The 22,158-nt window shown below is 39.4% G+C and overlaps 2 protein-coding genes across 6 annotated transcripts; both read right to left on the bottom strand.

Annotated features, from left to right (window-relative positions):
• Positions 1-78: 78 nt before the first annotated feature.
• Positions 79-9,073, bottom strand: LOC131779138 (alditol oxidase-like). 3 transcript variants are annotated; one of them, XM_066165858.1, is made up of 3 exons: positions 6,643-6,735; positions 4,202-4,232; positions 79-2,130 (listed from the first exon to the last, which is right to left on the bottom strand). In XM_066165858.1, the coding sequence occupies exons 2-3, from the start codon at positions 4,215-4,217 to the stop codon at positions 542-544; spliced, it is 1,605 nt and encodes a 534-aa protein (XP_066021955.1). In that variant the 5' UTR covers positions 4,218-4,232; positions 6,643-6,735; the 3' UTR covers positions 79-541. The 3 variants fall into 3 exon arrangements, with proteins under 3 accessions (XP_066021955.1, XP_058951659.2, XP_066021956.1); XM_059095676.2 differs by lacking the exons at positions 4,202-4,232; positions 6,643-6,735 and adding an exon at positions 8,944-9,073; XM_066165859.1 differs by lacking the exon at positions 4,202-4,232 and having other exon boundaries at positions 6,582-6,733.
• Positions 9,074-12,500: 3,427 nt separating this feature from the next.
• On the bottom strand, positions 12,501-22,007 carry LOC131785256 (L-gulonolactone oxidase-like). 3 transcript variants are annotated; one of them, XM_066165665.1, is made up of 2 exons: positions 21,920-22,007; positions 12,501-14,553 (listed from the first exon to the last, which is right to left on the bottom strand). In XM_066165665.1, exons 1-2 carry the CDS (start codon positions 21,945-21,947, stop codon positions 12,962-12,964), a joined length of 1,620 nt encoding a protein of 539 aa, XP_066021762.1. In that variant the 5' UTR covers positions 21,948-22,007; the 3' UTR covers positions 12,501-12,961. The 3 variants fall into 3 exon arrangements, with proteins under 3 accessions (XP_066021762.1, XP_058958092.2, XP_058958093.2); XM_059102109.2 differs by lacking the exon at positions 21,920-22,007 and adding an exon at positions 18,847-19,165; XM_059102110.2 differs by lacking the exon at positions 21,920-22,007 and adding an exon at positions 16,957-17,063.
• Between the last annotated feature and the right edge of the window lie 151 nt (positions 22,008-22,158).

The following is a 22,158-nucleotide window of genomic DNA, read 5'->3' as shown; positions in this document are numbered from 1 at the left end:
CGATTTGTTCCATGAATGTGCAGCAATGTACACTGAGAATATTAGATCAAACTTGGAATCCTAACATGCGGCAGCAGCCAGTGTTTCAAATTTAATTACACCCCAGCTCAAAAACATTGCAGTTGTACAGGGTAAGATTGAATTTCTAGGACATAAACGTCTCACCTTACAAAAATCCCTTAAGCTCAGGCACGTAGCACTCGGTATTTGGTAAATAATGTTTCAAGGTTAAATTACGAACAATTACAATTTCTTTCACGATTATCTCAAAGTTTGAGTTCTCCTCAAGACTTCAAATCCTATCAACAAAACACTTCGTTAAAAAAAAGAACGCCTGGAAGTACAAGAATAGTATGTCTGAATAAATCTTGATCAGTGTTTGGTTACTTATACTCTCAGGTAATTACACTGCAAACGGTTGCAGTTTTTATCTAAAGCATCTCAAAGTTCATGTTCTCGTCAAGACTAAAAAGTCACAAAAAACTAAAGTTTCAAATGGGTCCAGATCATTTGTATTTCTACCAGTTTTTCAAATGACACTCTATTGAGTCTTGGGTTTTATGCCGAGGATACCACGCCAATAATCGGTCATGAACACTTGGTCGGGGTCATGTTGTTCTCGCAGCTTTAACCAATCATCCATCTTAGGGTAAACACTCTTCAGATAATCTGCGTTGAATGTGGTGTTTCCACACTTCTGACCAGGCAGTGGAAGGTACTTGCCCCAGTGCAGGCGAGTTCCAGGGATTTCCAGCAAAATATCCCAGAAGTACGAGAAGAACGTCCTAGCGTCGCCCTTGTTGTAGGCCCACCAGTAGGGATCGACTCGCACCATGTCTTGTTGGTATGACATGCTCAGCCAGAATGGAGAGCTCTTAGCGCCATAGATCTCAGTGGCAAAGTTGTTGGCCGCTTTTTGATTCTCAGAGAACAGCTTTTGGAGCTTGTCCATCACGGTTTGACATTGGCTGATTGGAACCCAGATCTCTGTGAAGTCCACCCTAATGATGGTGTCCACATGGGCTTCGTTGTCCATAGGCAGAGCATGATACCACATGTCGTAGAACTTGGTCGGTTTGTCGTTGAGGGGGACAAATTGACGCAACATGTAGCCAATGAGCTCGTACCCCTTTGCTTTTGGATCTTTCATTTGCAGGATGAAATTGCAGATGGACAGTACGATGGCTGCCATACCAGCTGCTAATATGTTGGACAAAATGGAGTTGTATGGTACAAGATTATTGTTTTCGAAGGATTGTTGACCAACCCATTCCTGAACACGCATCACTTCCTTTTGTGGAAACCAGTTTACTCGCATGTATTCGTTTTCTTCAAGACTTTCCCTAAGCTTGCTCTGCCCCTGGTTGTTGGGTCCAAGCATGGAGTCAGCAAACTTGTGGTTGGACTCTGACCCTTTGATAAACTGCATCGGTGGAAGACGGAATGTTACCCGGGTAATGACACCAAACAGCCCCATGGAAACACCTACCGCACACCAAAGATCAGTTCCACGTTCGGCCGTTTGAACTTGTGCATTGCCGTCCACAAACTCGATCTCTTGGATGACATCAGCAAAGCTATGCTTTAAGCTTCCGCCTGCAGAACCAGTCATGATAAAGCCACCAACGGACTGGTGGATGATTCCTCCCAGCTCAGGAAAGCCATACCCTTGAACTGCCACCTGATAGCAAGCTGAATTAGGGTCCAAGGGATCTTTGCCAAGATAGCAGCCTCCTCCGATACGACAATACAACCATTTCTTGCCATCTTCTTCGGCTGTGTGCAGTATTTCTACTTTTCGAAGATCATCCTTTAGGACCAGTGTGATGCCATCCTCAGGATAAATGGCCGCGTTTACGGAGTGTTCCGATCCAACGACACGGAGGACTTTCTTCTCCCTCTTAGCTCTTTTAACTGCATCTATAACGTCTTGAGTATTGGAAACGGAGGATCGAACATATTCTTCGGGCACAATGGGACCTCCAGGAGCTACAATACTTTTTGCCTCATCTTCCATAAGATGCACCATTATTGGGTCCAACAAATTTAATCCCGACGAGAGATCGACAATAGGAGTGACGATCTTACTAAAGAATGCTTTGGCCTCAGTAGCCTTAGCAGCCTCTGAAACTGAAGAAAAAATTGGAAAAGTCCATGAGATTGTATTGCGTCATATAATAGAATAGAACTATTAGTTATCATTAGAGTTATTTCGTACATTTTGGCAATAAAATTTCTTAGGTAATATAGTGTTAACAACTGAGTTGAAAACGTAAATTGGACACCATAAAGAGTAAAAAGGTTGACGTTTCGAGCGTTAGCCCTTCGTCAGAGATCGCCAATTTGACGTTGTCGATAAGAGTTCAGACATACTGCTCGCGTCAATGTGTCACGATCTTGATCACGTACTGAAAGAATCGTTTTGTTTGAGGTCGATATTGTAGTAACAGTTTGACCACTGTAATGACGAATATCGTTGTTGATAAGAGTACAGACCACGCTAAACCTCTTTCGATTTGTTAATTCTTCTCAGCGGCTGCAGAGGAATATTTTTCTCCGCAAGCTCACCTTTTACCTAGGATGCTTCGCTTGATTGCGCAAAGTATTAATGCTAACTCCAACATCTCTCGACCAAAAGTAGTTGAAGGATATCAAACTTCATGCTTCATCAGTGGATTTAGAGTGGATAACTAATGTCCCTTAGTAACATATATATTTGGTTTTCCATCAAACGGAAAAATCATCCTAATACCCTTAGGCTACGTAACAATAACAAATGATGACGGTGTTTGTAAAGTATCATCTCATTTGGTCACAGGCAGCCCAAGCTCTAGCTGTGAGATGTTCATCTTGCAAAATAACAGTAATGGCGGAATTATTAGAGTTTGTACGGGAATATTTAAGACCGCTCTAAGAAATAAAAATATATATAAAAAGCTTTTCTTATGTACGTAGAAAACCTTGAAATGGACAACTCGCTAAAATGGGTTCTTTTCATCAAAGTAAGCGGTCAGATAACAAGTGATACGCTATCGAAGTTATGTGAGGTATTTTTACTGAGAATTTGACGTATTTTTTAATTCGTTAAAGCGGTCGTAAATATTCCCATGCAAACTCTCATAATTCCGCCATGACTGTTATTGAGCAAGATGATCATCTCACAGCTGGAGCTTGGACCGCCTGTGGTTAGAGCGGTCGCAAATATTCCCATACAAACTCTTATAATTACGCCTTGACTGTTATTGCGCAAGATGATCATCTCACAGCTGGAGCTTGGGCTGCCTGTGATTTGGTATGTCGGAAAAGCACGTGGCTGAGATATGCTCCATTTACGTGATATGAGAGAAAGGCAGTCTTGAAACCATTGCGGAGAATGCTTATCAAAATAACATTAAAACTAAAGATTAATCAGCAAATTGAAATCGGAGGCTTTTATCCACTTTGTATTTGAGATTATCGGGGAAAATATCAATACCAGAACTGTTCTTGCTCTGCAAACATGGCCGCAGCTATCATTTTTTGAGAATCAAGGAGTCGAGTGTACTTCTTTGTAGCCTGGGGAAAATGTTGTGTCAAGATCTAACGTCTACCTGTTGACCATTTTGAAGAACCAAGTTCTCTACCAACTGATTGTTGTTACGTACCAGCACACTACTCTGAGTGTCAATCCGAAGGGGCGACAATTAAATGTTCCTAATCTCATTTTAGCAGCATTTTAGAGGCGACTGGATTGTAAACCCCCTGGCTAAACGATCAAGCAAATTCATTCGCCATCTTGTTTGATGCACACAACGTGGGGTGGCAAAACGAGATATCAATGAGAACAAACATGGAACAAAGTGCGTATTTCCGACGAAATCAAGCAAGAGACCTCATGCAACTAACGGTTTTGACCGGTTCTCTTTTCCCTTTTATACTAGCTTTATGGCTAAACAGCAAATATTTTCACGCGAAGAGAAAAGATTGGTTGCAAATGTTTGATCAAGATCAACCTTGGAAAGTCAATTAATTACAATGTAGAGAAAGCAGAGGCTTCGATGCAATATCGGTTTACTAGGTTATTTTTCTATTTCCACTAAAAAGTTGGCAGGATCCTATGCAACTATTGCATTGATTATTGAAAAAAGTAATAGTTGAGTCCCAGGCCAGTTAATTCAATCAAACAACACTGATGCATCTTTGAAAATGTTAGGCTTCTCACCTGCTTTTGCGGACATTGTTTGGATGAACTAATATTACTGATAACGATACACACCTAGATTCAGTCCGAAAAAGTCTGCACGTATAGTAAAAGCACTGAGGGAACCTTTATCTACACCCTTTGAATTTCGACCAATAGCAGGTGAAGGGTTCAACTTCCTAAACAGGTTTTTGTTTTTTAAAACGTCTGATTGGCCAAAAAGTCACGGAACTGAACTTAATTAAACTGCTGCAAGTAGTTTGCATAATTTGTTTTTGTTCAGGAAACATGCGTGAGAAGACAGAAGTTGTTTTTCGGGGTAAATGGGCTAACTACATGCACGACTATAATGTGAATAGAATAAGAGAGGTGGTAAGTTTTGAGCTCGGTAAAGAAATTGAGAAAGATGTTTTTCGTCTTGTCTCCAGCGTGGAACAAAGAAAACATTCTGAGTCCCCATGAATAATCGAACGTCAGACTTTCGGATTCCGCGCTCCGATGCTCTTCCACTGAGCCATAGAGTCTCTACGTTGAGCGAGATCTGTGTTCATTATCCAGTTTTTATGGTTCCTTGCTGGGAATGGATCTTACAAATAAAAAATAGGCATCAACGGGAAAGACCCCAAACACTTCTTATTGGGAGCAGAAAGTTATGACGTCAAACCCTTGATGTGCAGTTGAAGTGCAAACAATTGAATGATGAAAAAACCTCTTATAAAGAATTCCTTTTTTTCCCCCGCGTACATAAAATATACTTTATTAATCCGTCTGCCTTCAGGGCTTTAGATGCCAGTATAAACGTACATATAATCACGTCTACGTCGATTTAGAACTGATTTTCCATTGAATCTTTTTGTAGAGTGACTGCACTCAGTGAACGACTATTAATAGCCATTTAACGAAGTCGACATCGAGCAGGTGTGTGACGTCTAATTGAAGTGAATCAAATGTATCCATTTGTGTATTTTGTGTACCGATTTGTTGATTCTCCTCAGCGGCGGCTGCAGAGGAATGTACTTCTTTGCGAGCTCAACTATTGCCTATAACACTTCGCTTGATTGCGTAAGATGTTAATGCCAACACCAATATCTCTCAACCAATAGCAGCTGAAGGATATGAAACTTCATGCTTCATCAATGGGATTTAGAGTGGATAATTAGTGTCTCTTAGTAACTGATATTTGGTTTTCCATCAAACAAAAAAAATCATCCTAATACCCTTAAGCTACGTAATAATTACAAATGATGACGGTGTTTGCAAAGTATCATCCTATTTATAACGTCAGAAAAGCACGTAGCTGTTTAACCATCAGTAGCAGATACGCCTCTGTTTAACTCTTCACTTCATCTCCTTCATCTGCGACGTTTCCCTTATTTATGAAAATAACATTAGAATGACGAGATTTGCTTCATGTACGTGATATAAGAGAAAGGCAGTCTTGAAACCATTGCGGAGAATGCTTATCAAAATAACATTAAAACTAAAGATTAACAAGCAAATTGAAATCGGAGGCTATTGATCACTTTCCATCTGACATTATCGGGGAAAATATCAATACCAGAACTGTTCTTGCTCTGCAAACATGGCCGCGGCTATCATTTTCTGAGAATCAAGGAGTCGAGTGTACTTCTTTGTAGTCTGGGGAAAATGTTGTGTCAAGATCTAACGTCTACCTGTTGACCATTTTGAAGAACCAAGTTCTCTACCAACTGATTGTTGTTACGTACCAGCACACTTCTCTGAATGTCAATCCGAAGGGACGACAATTAAATGTTCCTAATCTCATTTTAGCAGCATTTTAGAGGCGACTGGATTGTAAACCCCTGGCTAAACGATCGAGCAAATTCATTCGACATCCTGTTTGATGCACTTAACGTGGGTGGGCAAAACTAGATATCGATGAGATTCGACTAGATAGAGGCGACTGGATTGTAAACCCCTGGCTAAACGATCGAGCAAATTCATTCGACATCCTGTTTGATGCACTTAACGTGAGTGGGCAAAACTAGATATCGATGAGAACAAACATCGAACACAGTGCATATTTCTGCCGAAATCAAGCAAGAGACCTTATGCAACTAACGGTTTTGACCGGTTCTCTTTTCCCTTTTATACTAGCTTTATGGCTAAACAACAAAAATTTTCACGAGAAGAGAAAAGATTGGTTGCAAATGTTTGATCAAGATCAACCTTGGAAAGTCAATTAATTACAATGTAGAGAAAGCAGGGGCTTCGATGCAATATCGGTTTTAACTAGGTTATTTTTCTATTTCCACTAAAAAGTTGGCAGGATCCTATGCAACTATTGCATTGATTATTGAAAAAAGTTATAGTTGAGTCCCAGGCCAGTTAATTCAATCAAGCAACACTGATGCATCTTTGAAAATGTTAGGCTTCTCACCTGCTTTTGCGGCCATTGTTTGGATGAACAATGAACAATGAACAATGTTTGGATGTTTGGATGCTTTCGGCTTACTGATAACGACACACACCCAAATTCAGTCCGAAAAGTCTGCACGTACAGTAAAAGCACTGAGGGAACCTTTATCTACACCCTTTGAATTTCGACCAATAGCAGGTGAAGGGTTCAACTTCCTAAACAGGTTTTTGTTTTTTAAAACGTCTGATTGGCCAAAAAGTCACGGAACTGAACTTAATTAAACTGCTGCAAGTAGTTTGCATAATTTGTTTTTGTTCAGGAAACATGCGTGAGAAGACAGAAGTTGTTTTTCGGGGTAAATGGGCTAACTACATGCACGACTATAATGTGAATAGAATAAGAGAGGTGGTATGTTTTGAGCTCGGTAAAGAAATTGAGAAAGATGTTTTTCGTCTTGTCTCCAGCGTGGAACAAAGAAAACATTCTGAGTCCCCATGAAGAATCGAACGTCAGACTTTCGGATTCCGCGCTCCGATGCTCTTCCACTGAGCCATAGAGTCTCTACGTTGAGCGAGATCTGTGTTCATTATCCAGTTTTTATGGTTCCTTGCTGGGAATGGATCTTACAAATAAAAAATAGGCACCAACGGGAAAGACCCCAAACACTTCTTATTGGGAGCAGAAAGTTATGAGTCAAACCCTTGATGTGCAGTTGAAGTGCAAACAATTGAATGATGAAAAAACCTCTTATAAAGAATTCCTTTTTTTCCCCCGCGTACATAAAATATACTTTATTAATCCGTCTGCCTTCAGGGCTTTAGATGCCAGTATAAACGTACATATAATCACGTCTACGTCGATTTAGAACTGATTTTCCATTGAATCTTTTTGTAGAGTGACTGCACTCAGTGAACGACTATTAATAGCCATTTAACGAAGTCGACATCGAGCAGGTGTGTGACGTCTAATTGAAGTGAATCTTCATTTCAAAATACACAAATGTATCCATTTGTGTATTTTGTGTACCGATTTGTTGATTCTCCTCAGCGGCGGCTGCAGAGGAATGTATTTCTTTGCGAGCTCAATTATTACCTATAACACTTCGCTTGATTGCGTAAGATATTAATCGCAACATCAATATCTCTCAACCAATAGCAGCTGAAGGATATGAAACTTCATGCTTCATCAATGGGTTTAGAGTGGATAATTAGTATCTCTTAGTAACTGATATTTGGTTTTCCATCAAACAAAAAAAATCATCTTAATACCCTTAAGCTACGTAATAATGACAAATGATGAAGGTGTTTTAAAGTATCATCCTATTTATAGCGTCAGAAAAGCACGTAGCTATTTAACCATCAGTAGCAGATACGCCTCTGTTTAACTCTTCACTTCATCTCCTTCATCTGCGACGTTTCCCTTATTTATGAAAATAACATTAGAATGACGAGATTTGCTTCATGTACGTGATATAAGAGAAAGGCAGTCTTGAAACCATTGCGGAGAATGCTTATCAAAATAACATTAAAACTAAAGATTAACAAGCAAATTGAAATCGGAGGCTATTAATCACTTTCCATCTGACATTATCGGGGAAAATATCAATACCAGAACTGTTCTTGCTCTGCAAACATGGACGAGGCTATCATTTTCTGAGAATCAAGGAGTCGAGTGTACTTCTTTGTAGTCTGGGGAAAATGTTGTGTCAAGATCTAACGTCTACCTGTTGACCATTTTGAAGAACCAAGTTCTCTACCAACTGATTGTTGTTACGTACCAGCACACTTCTCTGAATGTCAATCCGAAGGGACGACAATTAAATGTTCCTAATCTCATTTTAGCAGTATTTTAGAGGCGACTGGATTGTAAACCCCTGGCTAAACGATCGAGCAAATTCATTCGACATCCTGTTTGATGCACTTAACGTGAGTGGGCAAAACTAGGTATCGATGAGAACAAACATCGAACACAGTGCGTATTTCTGCCGAAATCAAGCAAGAGACCTTATGCAACTAACGGTTTTGACCGGTTCTCTTTTCCCTTTTATACTAGCTTAATGGCTAAACAGCAAATGTTTTCACGAGAAGAGAAAAGATTGGCTGCAAATGTTTGATCAAGATCAACCTTGGAAAGTCAATTAATTACAATGTAGAGAAAGTAGGGGCTTCGATGCAATATCGGTTTTAACTAGGTTATTTTTCTATTTCCACTAAAAAGTTGGCAGGATCCTATGCAACTATTGCACTGATTATTGAAAAAAGTAATAGTTGAGTCCCAGGCCAGTTAATTCAATCAAACAACACTGATGCATCTTTGAAAATGTTAGGCCAGTTAATTCAATCAAGCAACACTGATGCATCTTTGAAAATGTGAGGCTTCTCACCTGCTTTTGCGGCCATTGTTTGGATGAACTATGCTTTCGGCTTACTGATAACGACACACACCCAGATTCAGTCCGAAAAGTCTGCACGTACAGTAAAAGCACTGAGGGAACCTTAACGCTATAACCTTTGAATTTCGACCAATAGCAGGTGAAGGGTTCAACTTCCTAAACAGGTTTTTGTTTTTTAAAATGTCTGATTGGCCAAAAAGGCACGGAACTAAACTTAACTAAACTGCTGCAAGTAGTTTGCATAATTTGTTTTTGTTCAGGAAACATGCGTGAGAAGACAGAAGTTGTTTTTCGGGGTAAATGGGCTAACTACATGCACGACTATAATGTGAATAGAATAAGAGAGGTGGTAAGTTTTGAGCTCGGTAAAGAAATACAGAAGGATGTTTTTCTTCTTGTCTCGAGCGTGGAACAAAGAAAACATTCTGAGTCCCCATGAAGAATCGAACCTCCGACTTTCGGATTCCGCGCTCCGATGCTCTTCCACTAAGCCACAGAGACTCTACGTTGAGCGAGATCTGTGATCATTATCCAGTTTTTATGGTTCCTTGCTGCGAATAGATCTTAAAAATTAAAAAGGCACCAACGGGAAAGACCCCAAACACTTCTTATAGTGAGCAGAAATTTATGACGTCAAACCCTTGATGTGCAGTTGAAGTGCAAACAATTAAACAATGAAACAACCTCCTACAAAGGCTTCTTTTTTTTCCCCAGCAAACATGAAATGTACTTTATTAATCCTTCTGCCTTCAGGATGTTAGACGCCAGTATAAACGTACATATAATCACTTATACGTTGATTTAGTACTGATTTTCTATTGAATCTTTTTGTAGAGTGACTGCACTCAGTGAACGACTATTAATAGCCATTTAACGAAGTCGACATCGAGCAGGTGTGTGACGTCTAATTGAAGTGAATCTTCATTTCAAAATACACAAATGTATCCATTTGTGTATTTTGTGTACCGATTTGTTGATTCTCCTCAGCGGCGGCTACAGAGGAATGTATTTCTTTGCGAGCTCAACTATTACCTATAACACTTCGCTTGATTGCGTAAGATATTAATCGCAACATCAATATCTCTCAACCAATAGCAGCTGAAGGATATGAAACTTCATGCTTCATCAATGGGTTTAGAGTGGATAACTAGTGTGTCTTAGTAACTGATATTTGGTTTTCCATCAAACAAAAAAAAATCATCCTAATACCCTTAAGCTACGTAATAATGACAAATGATGAAGGTGTTTTAAGGTATCATCCTATTTAAAACGTAAGAAAAGCACATAGCTGTTTAACTATCAGTAGCAAATACGCCTCTGTTTAACTCTTCATTTCATCTCCTTCATCTGCGACGTTCCCTTATTTATGAAAATAACATTAGAATAACGAGCTATGCTTCATGTACGTGATATAAGAGAAAGGCAGTCTTGAAACCACTGCAAAGAATGCTTATCAAAATAACATTAAAACTAAAGATTAACAAGCAAATTGAAATCGGAGGTTATTAATCACTTTGCATTTGACATTATCGGAGAAAATATCAATACCAGAACTGTTCTTGCTCTGCAAACATGGCTGCGGCTATCATTTTTTGAGAATCAAGGAGTCGAGTGTACTTCTTTGCAGCCTGGGGAAAATGTTGTGTCAAGATCTAACGTCTACCTGTTGACTATTTTGAAGAACCAAGTTCTTTACCAACTGATTGTTGTTACGTACCAGCACACTACTCTGAGTGTCAATCCGAAGGGGCGACAATTAAATGTTCCTAATCTCATTTTAGCAGCATTTTAGAGGCGACTGGATTGTAAACCCCTTGTTAAACGATCGAGCAAATTCATTCGACATCTTGTTTAATGCACTCAACGTGGGTGGGCAAAACTAGATATCGATGAGAACAAACATCGAACACAGTGCGCATTTCCACCGAAATCAAGCAGAGACCTCATACAACTAACGGTTTTGACCGGTTTTCTTTTCCCTTTTATACTAGCTTTATGGCTAAACAACAAATATTTTCACGCAAGGAGAAAAGATTAGTTGCAAATGTTTGATCAAGTTCAACCTTGGAAAGTCAGTTAATTACAATGTAGAGAAAGCAGAGGCTTCGATGCAATATCGGTTTTAACTAGGATATTTTTCTATTTCATACCAGCTTTGTGGCTAAACAGCAAATATTTTCGAACGAACTGAACATGATTCAATGTATCGCTTTTATCATATTACTGTTCCGCATTCATTTGACACTTTTCCACTAAAAAGTTGGCAGGATCCTGTGGAACTATTGCATTGATTATTGAAAAAAGTTATAGTTGAGTCCCAGGCCAGTTAATTCAATCAAACAACACCGATGCATCTTTGAAAATGTTAGGCTTCTTACCTGCTTTTGCGGCCATTGTTTGGATGAACTATGCTTTCGGCTTACTGATAACGACACACACCCAGATTCAGTCCGAAAAGTCTGCACGTACAGTAAAAGCACTGGGGGAACCTTTACGCTATAACCTTTGAATTTCGACCAATAGCAGGTAAGGGGTTTAATTTCCTCAACAGGTTTTTGTTCTTTAAAACGTCTGATTGGCCAAAAAGTCACGGAACTGAACTTAATTAAACTGCTGCAAGTAATTTGCATAATTTGTTTTTGTTCAGGAAACATGCGTGAGAGGACAGAAGTTGTTTTTCGGGGTAAATGGGCTAACTACATGCACGACTATACTGTAAATAAAATAAGAGAGATGGCAAGTTTTGAGCTCGGTAAAGAAATAGAGAAAGATGATTTTCGTCGTGTCTCGAGCGTGGAACAAAGAAAACATTCTGAGTCCCCATGAGGAATCGAACGTCAGACTTTCGGATTCCACACTCCGATGCTCTTCCACTGAACCACAAAGACTCTACGTTGAGCGAGGTCTGTGATCATTATCCAGTTTTTATGGTTCCTTGCTGGGAATGGATCTTACAAATAAAAAATAGGCACAAACGGGAAAGACCCCAAACACTTCTTATAGTGAGCAGAAATTTATGACGTCAAACCCTTGATGTGCAGTTGAAGTGCAAACCATTAAACAATGAAACAACCACTTAGAAAGGATTCCTTTCTTCCCCCGCATACATGAAATGTGCTTTATTTATTGGTCTGCCTTCAGGATGTTAGAATACTTAAATAAAAAAAAAGTTATAGTCGAGAATTCTTGAATACTTAACTCGTGGAAAACAAACAATTTGAGTGGAGTTACGCCATGCCTTGATATTCTCAGAACGTTGATCAAGAGAGATCTGAGAGCTTAGAAAGACCCCTTTCTTTTAATCAGTGGTAGTACTAAATAACTGCCCGCCGCTCTTTAAAATGTCTAATATAAAGATACAGTTATTAGAAACGTAGAAAAGAGAATATAGTCTTTTTTTTGCTCTCACTTTTCAGTCAAGGCCACGGAAAGATATTTTTGATGAAACACGCCTTTGCCCACGATTACTTCGATTTGTTCCATGAATGTGCAGTAGTGACCACTGAGAATATTAGATTAAACTTGGAATCCTAACATGCTGCAGCGGCCAGTGTTTCAAATTTAATTACACCCCAGCTCAAAAACATTGCAGTTGTACAGGGTAAGATTGAATTTCTAGGACAAAAACGTCTCACTTTACAAAAATCCCTTAAGCTCAGGCACGTAGCACTCGGTATTTGGTAAATGATGTTTCAAGGTTAAATTACGAACAATTACAATTTCTTTCACGATTATCTCAAAGTTTGAGTTCTCCTCAAGACTTCAAACCCTATCAACAAAACACTTCGTTAAAAAAAAAAAGGCCTGGAAGTACAAGAATAGTATGTCTGAATAAATCTTGATCAGTGTTTGGTTACTTATACTCTCAGGTAATTACGCTGCAAACGGTTGCAGTTTTTATCTAAAGCACCTCAAAGGTCATGTTCTCGTCAAGTCTACAGTCACAAAAAACTAAAGTTTCAAATGGGTCCGGATCATTTGCATTTCTACCAGTTTTTCAAACGACACTCTATTGAGTCTTGGGTTTTATGCCGAGGATACCACGCCAATAATCGGTCATGAACACTTGGTCGGGGTCATGTTGTTCTCGCAGCTTTAACCAATCATCCATCTTAGGGTAAACACTCTTCAGATAATCTGCGTTGAATGTGGTGTTTCCACACTTTTGACCAGGCAGTGGAAGGTACTTGCCCCAGTGCAGGCGAGTTCCAGGGATTTCCAGCAAAATATCCCAGAAGTACGAGAAGAACGTCCTAGCGTCGCCCTTGTTGTAGGCCCACCAGTAGGGATCGACTCGCACCATGTCTTGTTGGTATGACATGCTCAGCCAGAATGGAGAGCTCTTAGCGCCATAGATCTCAGTGGCAAAGTTGTTGGCCGCTTTTTGATTCTCAGAGAACAGCTTTTGGAGCTTGTCCATCACGGTTTGACATTGGCTGATTGGAACCCAGATCTCTGTGAAGTCCACCCTAATGATGGTGTCCACATGGGCTTCGTTGTCCATAGGCAGAGCATGATACCACATGTCGTAGAACTTGGTCGGTTTGTCGTTCAGGGGGACAAATTGACACAATATCAAGCCAATGATGTCGTAGTCCAGCTCTGTTGGATCTTTCTTTTGCAGGATGAAATTGCAGATGGACAGTGCGATGGCTGCCATACCAGCTGCTAATATGTTGGACAAAATGGAGTTGTATGGTACAATATCTTTCTTTTCGAAGGATTGTTGACCAACCCATTCCTGAACACGCATCACTTCCTTTTGTGGAAACCAGTTTACTCGCATGTATTCGTTTTCTTCAAGACTTTCCTTGAGCTTGCTCTGCCCCTTGTTGTTGGGTCCAAGCATGGAGTCAGCAAACTTGTGGTTGGACTCTGACCCTTCGATAAACTGCATCGGTGGAAGACGGAATGTTACTCGGGTAATGACACCAAACAGCCCCATGGAAACACCTACTGCGCACCAAAGATCAGTTTTAGGTTTGGCCGTTTGAACTTGTGCATTGCCGTCTACAAACTCGATCTCTTGGATGACATCAGCAAAGCCATGCTTTAAGCTTCCGCCTGCAGAGCCAGTCATGATAAAGCCACCAACGGACTGCTGGATGATTCCTCCCAGCTCAGGAAAGCCATACCCCTGGACTGCCACTTGATAGCAAGCTGAATTCTGGAAGGTTGAATGAGGGTCCAAGGGATCCTTGCCAAGATAGCAGCCTCCTCCGATACAACAGTACAACCATTTCTTGCCATCTTCTTCGGTTTCTTTCAGTATTTCTACTTTTCGAAGGTCATCCCTCAGTACCAGTGTGATGCCATCCTTAGGATAAATGGCCGCGTTTACGGAGTGTTCCGATCCAACGACACGGAGGACTTTCTTCTCCCTCTTAGCTCTTTTAACTGCATCTATAACGTCTTGAGTACTGGAAACGGAGGATCGAACATATTCTACGGGCACAATGTGACGTCCACTTTTTGACTCATCTTCCATAAGATGCACCATTAATGGGTCCAACAAATCTAATCCTGACGAGTGATCAATAATGGGAGTGACGATTCTACTAAAGAATGCTTTGGCCGCACTAGCCTTATCAGCCTCTGAAACTGAAGAAAAAATTGGAAAAATCCATGAGATTGTATTGCGTCATATAATAGAATAGACTCATTAGTTATCATTAGTGTTATTTCGCACATATTTGCAATAAAAATTTCCTAGTTTCTTAGTCAATGTCTGATTAAGTTTCAATCTGTATTACTTAAGTAGCCTGTATTGTAAATTAGACATTTAAAAAAAATACAAGTAAAAATTGCCCAAAAGCTAATCAGGGTGCTTTAAACTGTTAGAGCATTTTGCACGTTGATGTCCGAAATAATGATCACAAGGTTCGTTTGCCCGATTTCTGGGATTGCCTTGCAAGATAGTGCCATTCACGTTGATTATTTAATGATAATTTTACCATAATTGGTAATAATGTCACAATCTGATTGGCCAATTTGGTGTTGTCGGTAAGAGTGCAGATATGCTGCTCGCGTCAACATGTCACGATCTTGGTCACGCACTGAAAGAATCGTTTTATTTGACGTCGATACTGTGATAACAGTTTGACCACTGTGATGATGAATATCGTTGTTGATAAGAGTACAGACCACGCTAAACCTCTTTCGATTTGTTAATTCTTCTCAGTCGTGGCTGCAGAGGAATTTATTTCTCTACGAGCTCAACTATTATTAAGGCTAACACCGCCATCTCTCGACCAATAGCAGTTGAAGGATATCATCCCTCATGCTTCATCAGTGGATTTAGAGTGGATGACTAGTGTCCCTTAGTAACTGATATTTGGTTTTCCATGAAACGGAAAAATCATCCTAATACCTTTAGGTTACGTAGTAATCACGATTGATTAAGGTGTTTTTTAAGCATCATGTTCTTTAGTACGTCCGCAAAGCACGTAGCTGTTTAATCATCAGTAGCAGATACGCCTCTGTTTAACTGTTCATTTCATCTCCTTCATCTGCGACGTTTCCCTTATTTATGAAAATAGCATTAGAATGACGAGATATGCTTCATGTAAGTGATATAAGAGAAAGGCAGTCTTGAAACCATTGTGGAAAATGCTCATCAAAATAACATTAAACTAAAGATTAATAAGCAAATTGAAATCGGAGGCTTTTAATCACTTTGTATTTGAGATTATCGGGGAAAATGTTAATACCAGAACTGTTCTTGCTCTGCAAACACGGCCATGGCTTACATATTTTGAGAATCAAGGAGTCGAGTGTACTTCTTTGTAGCCTGGGGAAAATGTCGTGTCAAGATCTGATGTCTATCTGTTGACCATTTAGCATAACAAAGCTCTCAGCACACTACTCTGAGTGTCAATCCGAGGGGGCGTCAATTAACTGTTCCTGATCTCATTTTAGCAGCATTTTAGAGGCCACTGAACTGTAAACCCCTGGCTAAACGATCAAACAAATTCATTCGACATCTTGTTTGATGCACACAACGTGGATGGCAAAACGAGATATCGATGAAAACAAAGATCGAACAAAGTGCGTATTTCCGCCGAAATCAAGCAGAGACCTCATGCAATAATGGTTTTGACTGGTTTTCTTTCCCCTTTTACGCTAGCTTTGTGGCTAAACAGCAAATATTTTCACGCGAGGAGAAAAGCTCGGTTTCAAATGTTTGATCAAGATCAACCATGGAAGTTCATTTAATTACAATGTAGAGAAAGGTAGCTGAACGGTCAAATACACTCTTCAATATGCTGACAGCATGACTCTTCGCTTGATTGCGCAAGGTATTAATGCTAATATTACCATCTCTCGACCAACAGCAGTTGAAGGATATCAAACTGCATGCTTCATCAGTGGGTTTAGAGTGGATAACTAGTGTCCCTTATGTACTGGTATTTGGTTTTCCATCAAACGGAAAACACCATCCTAATACCCTTAGGCTACGTAACAATAACAAATGATGAAGGTGTTTTCAAATTATCATCTCATTTAGAATGTCAGAAAAGTACGTAGCTGTGTAATCATCAAGAGCAGATACGCCTTTTTAAGTCTTCATTTCGTCTCCTTCATCTGCAGCCAAACGATCGAGCAGATTCATTCAACATTTTGTTGTGTGTATTGTGTGCATTGATGCGCACGATGTGGGGTGGCAAAACGAGATATCGATGAGAACAAACATCGAACAAAGTGCGTATTTTCGCCGAAATCAAGCAGAAACCTCGATGTAAGATCAGTTTTGACTGGTTTTCTTTTCCCTTTTATACTACCTTTGAGGCTTAAAAGCAAATATTTTCGAACGAACTGAACATGATTTAATGTATTGCTTCATTACATTACTTTTCCGCATTCATTCGACACCTTTCACCAAAAAGTTGGCGGGATCCTGTGCAACTGTTGCATTGATTGTTGAAAAAAGTTATATTAGAGTTCCAGGTCAGTTAATTCAATCAAACAAAATTGATGCATCTTTGAAAATATTAGGATTCTCACCTGCTTTTGCGGCCATTGTTTGGATGAACTTAATGATAACGATATACACCCAGATTCAGTCCAAAAAGTCTGCACGTACAGCAAAAGCACTGAAGTAACCTTTACGCTACACCCTTTGAATTTCGACCAATGGCAGGCGAGGGGTTGAACTTCCTTAAGAGGTTTTTGTTCTTTAAAACGTCTGATTAGCCAAAAAGTCACGGAACTGAACCTAATTAAACTGCTGCGAGTAATTTGCATAATTTGTTTTTATTCAGGAAACATGCTTGAGTAGACAATTTTTTTTCGGGGTAAATGGGCTAACTACACGCACGACTATAGTGTAAATAAAATAAGAGAGGTGTTAAGTTTTGAGCTCGGTAAAGAAATAGAGAAAGATTATTTTCGCCTTGTCTCGAGCGTGGAATAAAGAAAACACTCGGAATCCCTTATGAGGAATCGAACCTCAGACCTTCAGATTCCATGCTCCGATGCTCTTCCACTGAGCCACAGAGACTCTACGTTGAGCGAGGTCTGTGTTCATTATCCAGTTTTTATGGTTCTTTGCTGGGAATGGATCTTACAAATAAAAAAAGGCACAAACGGGGAAGACCCCAAACACTTCTTATTGTGACAGGGCGTGAAATTAACTTTTTTTTCTGATAGCCACTTGGCTCGTAAATTCTTCAAAGTGGTAGCCAATTCAAAAAAAGTTGGTCGCCATTTCCAAAGACAAACAAAATCTTCTTTACGCTGTCAGCGCTCTAGATAGACCCTCCAAAATTAAGTTAGGGAAAAGATCTTTAACGTGCTACAAAGTAGACACTAGGATGCATGATATACAACTTTCAGGCTCATCTAAATCCAAGATGGCGTCTAGTTATCGATCGAGATGCATCTAATGCTGACCGTGCAACGTTTTGGAAACAAACTTAACGAGGAAGTTTGCCACGGATTTATCTCTGCAAATTTATTTAATTCACTATATCTCTTGGTAAGGTTATGATGAAACGTTGTAGTCGCCAATTTGGCGACTAACTTTCAGGATTTGGTCGCCAAAGTGAAAAATTTAGTCGCATTGGCGCCTGTATTAGGCGCAATTTCACGCCCTGCTGTGAGCAGAAATTTATGACGTCGAACACTTGATATGCAGGTGAAATGTAAACAATTAAACAATGAAACAATCTCTTATAAAGGCTTTCTTTTTTTCCCCCGCGTACATGAAATGTACTTTATTAGCCCGTCAGTCTTCGGGGTGTTACACGCCAATATAAACGTACGTATAATCACGTCTTCGTTGATTTAGAACTGATTTTCCATGGAATCTTTTTGTAGAGTGACTGTACTCAGTGAACGACTATTAATAGCCATTTAACGAAGTCGACATCGAGCAGGTGTGTGACGTCTATTTGAAGTGAAGCGTCATTTAAAATAACGCATATGTATCCATTTCGTTCCACACGAAGTAGGTCATATCACGACTCTTGCATCCTTGCACGCTATGTCCTAATTTTTACAGCAAAACATACAGCTTGCTCACTTATTATCTCCAAGTCCGAAGAAGATGAAGTAATCACGGTCTTGTTACGATAGGCCTGAATCAAACGTCAACTTTTCATGAGCCGGACCTAATTAAATTGCACATGAAAAATACTATCACTGAATTATTCACGAACGAATACTTCAAAGTGGAATGCTAACGGCTCAGTCATTCTTAACCGGGAATTTACACTCAGAAACAGCCTAGGAGCGGCTTTGGTGACGGCCCGGAAATTTCCATGTGTTGTACCAATTGCAAAAAATATTCTAACAAATTTGGAAGCAGTTTTCCGGGAATTTTATCCATTGCGCACATTGCGCTTCCCAAGAAAAGATAACTTTTCGCATTGTGATCTCGAAAAAAATCCTTACCTGATTCTTTAAGATTGGCCTCAGCCATTACCGTCTTCTGCTATACTTTTCTTGCGATGATACGTATTCAAACCAAGCTTGAAGTCAACACGCGCAGTGTGAGAAGCGAAGGGATCTACTTTACACACCCACAGCAAAGCTCCAAGATTTTGCCATCGTCATTGGCTGTTTTCGAAACAATAAACTTGCCGTTCAACCGTAAGTTGTTTCATTAGGAATGAGAAAATGATGGAGTGGTATAGGAGCTGGCGGTACCGGATCAGTTTTGCAAAACTGATCTGATACAACGCCAACTCTATACCACTTTACCTGCTAATGGAAAATATTTTATGACTTCATAATTTTTATACAAACTATATGTTTTAAAAATGGAAATGAGTTTGAATATTATCTTAGCGTGACATTCTCGGAAAACAGGAAGGAATTATCAGTGCGTGACATTCTCAGGAAAACAGGAAATCGATGAAGTAATACAACGAGGCCTTTTTCGAGGAAATGAGTCATAGCATTTTTGGCTGGACCACACGTGTGGACAGCTATCGAAACTGTGAATTTCACTTTCGAAAAAACCCACGGAAAAGGCTTAGGACACATGTTTCAAAAATAGTTTTAATTAGTTGCTCTCCAATTCTCTCTTTTTGCATCACCACAAGCCAAAAATGATTTTTGGCTAGACCACTCGTGTGGACAGCGATCGAAAATGTGAGTTTCACAGATTTTGTCCAGCGCGCACCCACTGCAATAATATAGCTCAAGGAATTCTATCATGCTAAAAGTTATAAGATTTATTATAGTTTAGTTCATGGACAAAATATAGAAACTTAACCTGAAATATTTTCATACCAGCGTAATCAGAGGAGACCCTTTTCTTCGACCTTCATTTGCATATCATACACCTTTGATTGTTAGGTGAGAGTTTGCCGCGCGCTACTTCTAATCCTATTTTTCAAATCAAAACAGGCCTATTTCAACACTCATTTTCAGATTTTAGATCAGAAATGTAGTGAAGAAACGGCTTCACTCTCCGGTTATCGATTCCAGGGTCTTCCAAATTTTACCATTCAGGACCCAGCTGAAGGAGAGCTCGAAGGGAAGGGACATTCCGTAAGAATTTGCTGTTGCATAGATTTGATCTAGAGGTTTTCATATCTATATCGGCAAAAAAATCTTAGCATGCACATAAAAGCGAGTTGAAGCACAAATAATTTTTGTCCTTGTCCTCAGTTTAAAGCGATCTATTTCTTATAAGAGGTCTCGTCTCTTGATATTTGTATCAACTATCCGACGTCTGATTTCCTGTTTACATGAACATCACCATTTGCCCGAGTCAAGAGTTGGGCGACAAATCCTTTCTCAGCCACATGAACTCTTTCTCAGTATGATTTTGAATGACTTGAGAGACATAAACCAGTTTCGAATATTTTTTCCATCACCTGATAACCACACTTTACAATTACGGCTAAAAGATCGTGCATGAGCAAACATTTTTTAGTTGAGTGTTTTTAGCAAGAGAAAATGATGCTGTTATTATCTTACTTTGAATATCACAATAAGGTCAACATCAAACAGGAAAAAATAATTTCACACCTGGCAATGAATTCTATTACACATACTCTTAAGCGAAGGCCCGTGTTGGCATTATAACTAAAGTTGTTTATTTGCTGAACTAAATTGCTGTTATAATTAAAATTGATTAACAGAAAGTAATTCATTTCAGCCCCAATAAACATATGATGTGGAGAGGTTATGTTCAGTTGAACACGGATGCGTGACAATCGATATTGTATTCCGCGTCTTAACTTTTAAAAATAAATAACTGTCATTTTGCTTGACTAATAACTCCACTTCAGAATTCAAGTAAACTTAAGATTTTTGCGTCTTATTCGTAATTCATCTTTTATAAATGAATAAGACAATTCATTGGAACCAATTTAAAATGGGATTGTAAAAAAAAAATAAAAAAATAAAAAAAAAACCACACGGCCTGTGGAACCAAACTTTGGGCATGTCAGAGCCAAGAAGACTTCAAAAATGAAGTAAATTTGCATTTTCAAAAAGTGTTTCATTTTCAACTATCGTGTCGTAAACCAATTCAGATTTAGATACTCACGAGATCAAAGCATGTTGCAAGATAGGTAGAATTCCTTATGTCAGCAACATATGAGGTCAAATAAACCCAAGCAGAACGCTTCCAGGCGAATCTCCTTTTTGTTGATCCCTTTCCTTTAGTAAAGCACACATCTTGTTCAAGTTATTCCGAAATTGAATTTAATTGGCAATTCTATTCAATTCTGGTCTCTTATTAATTGAGAACACCCCCGATTTTCTTTTTAAATTTCCAACCTAGATATCTCTTGCTCCGATTTTGAAAAAGCGCTAATCGAAGTAGGTCGTGTCATGACACATACATTCTTGCGCGCGGTGTCTTAATTTTTACTTGAAAACATAAAGCTTGCACACTTGTTGTTTCCAAGTCCGGGACCTTGATCGCTCTTCTCTCTAGGATTTGAGAATCATTCTTCTGCCACAATAGAGAATGATCTGTTGAACGTTATGGAAGGCCATAATAACAGATGCTATCACGTAACTCTTTCAGCCACGTTCACTGCAACTGTTTCTATCAACATGCATGCACTTTTCTTTTTTGCACGAACAAAAATTACTTCGGTCTGCCGATGTTTCTGCTACAACTTTATCGCGCATGATGAAAGAGTCATGGTCTTGTGACGATAGGCCTGAATCAAACGTCGAACTTTTCATGAGCCGGAACTTATTAAACTGCACATGAAAAGTTCCATCACTGAATTAATCACGAATGGATACTTCAAAACTGGAATGCTAACGGCTCAGTCATTCTTCCCACCTAGCTTAATCAGAAATTTCCACTCTTAAACAGCTTAGGAGCGGCTTTTAAGGCGACGCGGAAATTTCAAAGTCCATGTGCTGTACCAACTGCAAAAACTATTTTAACAAATTTAGAAGTAGTTTTCCGGGAATTTTATCCATTGCGCGCATTGCGCTTCTAAAGAAAAAATAACTTGCCGTATTGTGATCGCAAAAAGAATATCCTTACCTGATTCGTTGTGGTTAGCCTCAGCCATTATCGTCTTCTACTATACTTTTCTTGCGACGATGCGAACTCAAACCAAGCTTGAAGTCAACACGCGCAGTGTGAGAAGCGAAGGGATCTACTTTACACACCCACAGCAAAACTTCAAGATTTTGCCATCGTCATTGGCTGTTTTCGAAACAATAAACTTGCCTCTTAACCTTAAGTTGTTTACTTAGGAATTAAATGTAATCAGCAGAAAT

Source organism: Pocillopora verrucosa, chromosome 4, assembly GCF_036669915.1.
Source record: "Pocillopora verrucosa isolate sample1 chromosome 4, ASM3666991v2, whole genome shotgun sequence".
Taxonomy (NCBI): Eukaryota; Metazoa; Cnidaria; class Anthozoa; order Scleractinia; family Pocilloporidae; genus Pocillopora; species Pocillopora verrucosa.
The sequence above is the reverse complement of the archived record's forward strand: the minus strand, read 5'-3'. Positions and strand labels throughout refer to the sequence as shown.